Source organism: Trypanosoma equiperdum (genome assembly GCF_001457755.1).
Source record: "Trypanosoma equiperdum strain OVI genome assembly, contig: ctg_581, whole genome shotgun sequence".
NCBI classification, from domain to species: Eukaryota; Euglenozoa; class Kinetoplastea; order Trypanosomatida; family Trypanosomatidae; genus Trypanosoma; species Trypanosoma equiperdum.
In genome coordinates, this window is record NW_027124511.1 from 4,108 (window position 1) to 10,391 (window position 6,284).

At 53.3% G+C, this 6,284-nt stretch overlaps 2 protein-coding genes across 2 annotated transcripts; both read right to left on the reverse strand.

The window, feature by feature from the left end:
• Positions 1–446: 446 nt before the first annotated feature.
• TEOVI_000263200 (protein kinase, putative) lies at positions 447–1,946 on the reverse strand (the record flags this gene model as incomplete). The annotated part of the gene is made up of 1 exon (XM_067225671.1): positions 447–1,946. One exon carries the CDS (start codon positions 1,944–1,946, stop codon positions 447–449), a length of 1,500 nt encoding a protein of 499 aa, XP_067081772.1.
• A 499-nt stretch (positions 1,947–2,445) lies between these two features.
• TEOVI_000263300 (cysteine peptidase, Clan CD, family C50, putative) lies at positions 2,446–5,925 on the reverse strand (the record flags this gene model as incomplete). The annotated part of the gene is made up of 1 exon (XM_067225672.1): positions 2,446–5,925. The coding sequence occupies one exon, from the start codon at positions 5,923–5,925 to the stop codon at positions 2,446–2,448; it is 3,480 nt and encodes a 1,159-aa protein (XP_067081773.1).
• Positions 5,926–6,284: the final 359 nt, after the last annotated feature.

Sequence of the window (6,284 nt, forward strand, 5' to 3'; positions counted from 1 at the left end):
GAAAAGCAATAATGGAATAAAAGAAACAACAAGAAAGGGAAGTACACGGTATACAAAGACACAGGGCATTTGACTGCACATTTGCCTGTACGAAGCAGAAGGGGGTGGCGAGGGTGTGCAATGACGGTGGTTGCGTAGCTTCCCTCATTCACTGCGAAAATATTGTGCTCACCACCTTTCCGCTTTCCAGAACGCCGGGCTCACAGACTGAACTGAGTGACACGTTACTAAACATAGCAATCAGGATGTGCGGAAGGTGAAAACAAAAACAAATTAAAAAAGAATAGTCATCAGATGAAAAACGGTCAAGCAAGTAAACAAAAGAGAGTGACTGAAACCAACCAACCCCCTCAACAGAGATGGAGTTGAAACCCCGGACTTGGCACCATTTGCATGCTCCATTGTGGCGACTGCATGCAGATGGACAGGGGAATGGGAATAGATACTCAGCCATGTGCGCCAAACAATGATGAAATTATTTGCCCTATGGTCCAAGTTTGTTTCTTGTCCGGTGACCCCGGGCTCACTGGCCGCGGGAGATTCGTTGTCACAGGGGCAGGATGAGTGGGCAGCGGGCCACAGGGAGTGTAGTTATGTACATGCCAGAGCAAATTCCTCCCGCACTCGGACGGGGCGCAGTACCCCTCCCGCGGCCCAACCACACGGTACCACAAAAGAATACCCTCACCAGTAACTTGCATCGTCCTCGGCGGCCTGGCGACTGGTCGGTGGGAACATTCGAAAGGGTTTAAGGCATGGGGGTTTGAGCCGCCAGCGCCGTCACTGCGTCCATTTCCACCGTTGCTTGCCTGCGGCGGAAGCCACGTAAAGGCACGAGTCACGGCTCCTGTGACGCTACACTGTTTCAACACCGTGCGAACGCACAACCGATTCGAAACAAACACGTGTTCCCCGAAGCCAAGTGTCGCCACAATGGGGGCACTAAAGTGCGGTTCCGCTAAGATGTTTACCGTTCGGTCGGTACGACACACGAAGAGACATGTGGCACCACGCAGTGGTCGACTGCGCCACGGGGACCGCTGCAGGACTCGTTCAAAGAGTGGCGAGGCGATGAGGTATCGCGCGGTTGGTCGTTTCGCGATGTCCTTCTCCAGCATTACCATGACGAGATCGCCGAGCTCGCGTGAGTAGTGCTTCGCTACACTACATGGATGGGGTGGCTGGGTGTTGACGATACTGAAGTGCAACGCCCTTTGGTTCAATGCATTGAATGGCTGTTCATTTGTTATAAGGCGGTAGAAGACAACACCGAGACTCCACACATCACTTCCAAAGACACATGCTCCATGTTGTATAACTTCGGGCGACATGTACAGTGGTGTGCCGACGAGGGAGAGCTCCTCCAATGCGGTGCCGGCATTGTTCATGGCACTAAGACCGAAATCCGTCAATTTTAAGGTTGGTACGGTATTGCCACTGTCCCCCTCTGCGACCAATATGTTGGCGGGTTTGAGGTCCCGGTGGATGACTCCCTTTGTGTGAATGTGCGCCACAGCAAGGAGACACTGTACGAAGAAAACCAGAAGAAGGCCCTCAGCAAGTGGGTACCGGAGCCTCAGGTACGCCTCTAGGTCCCCCCCTGCACAATATTCCATTAAGAAACAAATGCTATCAATTCCATCTTCGCACCAGAAGTCCAAGAGTCGTACAACGCCGTCGTCATTGAACATAGCCATAATGCGGGCCTCGGAAATGGCCAGACGCAGCTGTTGCTCCCTATTCATTCCCTCTGCATTTCCCTGCGCGATCCTTGAAGACTTCACCACCGCCAGTGCCCCGCCTGCCTGCTTGTCCTCTACCAGAAAAGCCTCACTGAACATTCCTTTGCCAATATCAGTCACTACATGATATCTTCTTCCCAAGAGTTGGCGGCGTGGAATGGTATTCCGCTCCAACATATCACGGAGGGCGGGAGCGATGGCCATCCGTCTCCTTGATGGTGGGAGGTAGGATGGGTAGGTGGGTATCGGCCTTTCCCTATCTACCTACCTGCCTCGCTTCCTTTTTTGTCTATTACTTGATATTATGACAGCGGAGGGAATTTAAAAGCTGCCAAAAGAATGTTGAGAAGAAATAATCAAGATTCAGAGGGGTGCTAGATGAACAATATGATAACAGAAGTGGATATTCACTCCCACGTGCGCGCAATGTTCACTGCGTATTGTTGTGCAATACAGAGGAATCGGGAGGGGGGGGGAGGAGAACGAAAACCGCCGCCGCCCTCTTTTGATTCGACGAGCAATGCGCCCCCACCCGCACAGGTGAAGGTATGGGATAGGTTGGGTGGGTCGTACAACTGTGCAACTCAAGAATGCGGGCTCCGTTCGTTTTCTCACCACACGCATATGCAGGCATGCGTGTGCATGCACGTGCAAAGGTGAATATATCAAATGTTGGGCCCGAGCTAACAAGGCAGATCGGAGGTCACATCGCTCCACCCGGTGTACCCCCAAGCGGGAGGTTCATGCCGTAAAGGACTGTGGCGCACCCCGTCAGGTAGGGCAGTTTGCATGACTTGCGCGCAAGACGCAAGGCTTCACCAGCTGCCATGGTGCGGCAAACGCCGAAGTCATCGCCACTGCCCCCTCCGTATGAAACAAATGACAGCAAACGCTTTGTCAGACGGTCGATTTCCCCATCTGTGACATGCCATAGACAACCAACGAAGAGTGGCGCCCCTGCGTGCAGAAAGGCGTAGGGCATACCATAGCAATCGTACGTCAGTCCCCCATCCATGTAAGCGCTGCTACAGCCCATCAAGAACACAGAAGGGAAATTCGCAGGATCAGGGACGCGCTCATACAATTCCCCGCGTTGAATAATTTGCTCTCCCTTTCCGTGACCGACATACACATACAATCGCACACCTGCCCTGTACATTTCTCTCAGCAAACGCGCTGAGGGCGGCGAATTGTGCGATTTCACAACCCAGCCCTTTCGACTGCACAGTGGGAGGAGCCGCCTCAATGTCTTGGACATAACTCCCGCCGGATCAATAACACAGCACACCGTTCCTGCGCAACCAGCCGCATTTTTTCCTCCCTTTTCGATGTAATCACCGCTTGAGTGACAGGAATCATTTCGCTGGCCAAGGGTGCTCGTAAAAGTCGAAACGAATGAAACAGTCGGGACGCGAGAGACGCTGCCGTGACGGAGAACATCAATACCTTCGAAGGGAAGGCAGTGGAGCTCATTATCAAGAACTAAATATACAGGTGTGCGAGGGATTTCATACAAATTCACGTGATAGCATCCGTCCGTCAACCGTTTTTCTGGTTCCCCCCCGTGATCCACCGGCTGGTTACATTTCTTTTCCGATATCACGGCATGCATTGCTGTGAGCACATGTAAGCAAGCTTTCCGGCACGCAGTAGGTTCATTAACTAACTTTGCATCCAGGTGGGTAATCAGCTCTTGCTCAAGTGCCGTGGAGAGCCTCCTCAACGTTTCATCGCAGCAGCCGCAGGGATTCGTGGGTCCAACGTGTGACGGGTTGAATAACAAGTCGCCGTCCTCCGGGTGCCGGTCTCCCACGAAGGGGAGTGCTGCAAGCACCAGCGATACATCACCCTCGTGCTGCGCAGGTAAACCCAAACCTGAGAGCAGTTCTTTTGTTGCGTCCCACACGGCTACTTGACAGGAATCGGGAAGCTCGCCGCACAGTGCCGCCCGCCAACAGCCAAATCCCTCCGGGGACTGCATGGATTGGACCACCGCCCCGATGGATCGGTCCAGCGCCCGCCGCTCGTTCCACCATTCCTCCCGTGCTTTTCTCGCATCCTGTGCGCCGCCTACGCTACAACACACGGGTCCGACACTAATATCGGAGCGCAACGAAGATACTGGCAGATCTTCGCACAAAGGAGACTCCCCCTGATCAGTCGAACGCAAATGATCTCGGTTCCGTCGCTCAATGATCTTCATTTCTTCCACTAACTGTAGCAGTAGATACTCAATCTGTAACACCTTTTCCCAACGGGTATCAGCCGTTGTCCTGACGTGGGTGGTGCGAAGCAGCCGAACTCCCCCTCCCTCCCCCAGCAGAGACACCTGAACCTGGCAATAGGAATGCATCATCGTTTTGGGTGTCTTTCTACAGACGCGGAGCGCATCAAATACGCGGCGCCGAGAGGCAAATGTGCGCCCTGTCGTAATTGCCTTGGTATGACAGTAGGATGGCGCCGCATCTATCGACCGTAGTGGCGAGAACTGACTGAGAGCTGACGCAATGGAGGCCCACTCCCCCGTGTCACCTGGGAAACCCTTCGCAAAAGCGGCGATTGCCTGAAGCGTAAATAACAGATGGGCACGCGATGGGACTCCCACACAGAGGTGAGCAATGAATGGTAGAAAACACCTCACGAGCGGCATGTCCCCTTCATTTACAAGCAACTGAACAAGTCGAGCCAAGGCGCCAATGACGAACGGCACGGCAATCTTGTCAGCTAGCAATCGCTGTTGTAATGTGCCTCGGCCACGGAGGAGTGTCAGCCCTATCGGGAGCAGTTGTGTTAAGTCGTCGGCAAGTGCAAGAACGCGCACGGCCTCTGCGTCGCTGAGACTCCCCTGCACAACTTCGTGGAGGAGTTGTGTCGGTTCCGGTGCCCCCACCGTCCCTACTCCCACCTTGTCGTCAACACCAGAGCTAGCCTCGTCGCGAGCCCTTTCGACTGGCTTAACTGGACATTGCGCTGCCGCCGGTAGGTGTGCCGACAGGTTTTGCGCAAGAACGAGCTCTAAATCTTTTCCCCACAGAAGCAGCGATTCATCAGATGGATCCACAGTTTCGACACCCGTCTGCAGTATCTCCGCTGCTATGTCAATGTATTGGTGCCTCAACGCGAGCGCCACCACACTGGAGAGCGACACCAACTTGCACTCGTTCATGGTTGGAGCCATGATTTTGTTTGCTGCCCTCTTCAAGAGACACGCTAGGCGGATACAACCAAATTGTCCGCGCGGCGTGCAGAGTTGGTCCTCGTCCATCGCATGTTGACACAAAAGAGCTATATGTTGTGCTTCCATGCGGAGTGGGCGGTGGAAGTCTACCATGTAGTGCGATGTTTCGCTGCCAAAGGTCTGCTGGAGAGCATTTGTCACGGCGAGAGCCCTGGAATCGATTTCTCTCTGCACTGTCCGCAAATCGTCACACCCCTCCGTATAGAGAGCTAAACAAAGCCTTTTAAACATGGTCGCTACCGCGTGCTTGCGGACACCTGCGTGGACAAAAGCCTTCGCCGCGCCCCATTTTCTGAAGGCGAAGGGGAGGGATTGAAGCGTGCTTGCGTCGCGCAAGTCCTCTGGAAGCTCACTAACGTCTGCCAACATTCCTTCAAGCAGATAATGTGCCACCGCCTTCATGCACTTACACTTGTGTGCGAACATAATAATATTGTACAACCAGCACGCGGACAGATCCTCGTGAACGACTCCATCTGCACCCGGTAGGAGCGAGAGCAAGTGCGCAATGCAGTGTGAAAATCGAAGGAAGTCTTTTGGACAACTGCCATTCTGAGCAACGGAGACCACCACACCATGCCAAACGATCAAAACTGTGGACATAATGCCGTTTGCCCCCCTTTCGTTTTTTGTGAATGCGTCATTCTCGGCGATTTCCTGAAGTATCTGCTGTTGAGAGCCATCAACCGTCAGCTGTTGTAAGCCGACCAGTTGCCTAAAGGGCTCGGGTGACAGCTCAAAAGATGCAACTATAAGCGGAAGTGCAAGGTGTCCACGACCCGCTTGTAGCGTGCAACGTGCACAGCCGGCAAGCAAACGGACTGCATTCCATGCATCACCCTCTGATGCTTTGGCAGCTGCGAGCACAGCTTGCACTTCCGCTTCGTTAGACGGTGAGTCTTTTATGTCATGGAGGCGACTATTTCGAACCTGAGTGCGCCTCATTGTCTATGGCTTGTGAATTATGCGTGCGAAGATGGACGAAAAAAAAAAAGCAGACATAAATGAGAGGGGTCTCAATCATGCGAAGGGGGTTGGGAAGATACAATACAATGGTGGGAGCTCAAGTGTAAACAGGATGGATCGAAAGGTTATTTCACGCATCACTGGAATAAGACGATCTACCACATTTGTCCTTTTAGTTTTTTTCTCCCTGGTTGTGGTAAGTTGGGTGTATAAAGTAAAAAACTAGCTCTTCCTGAGGCTTGAGCTAACTCGTACTTCCTGCTGAAGACACGGGACGGCGGCGTTACAAGCAGTTTTCAAAGGAGAGGGGGGGGGGGGGCGGGGCAGAGCGAAAAGGC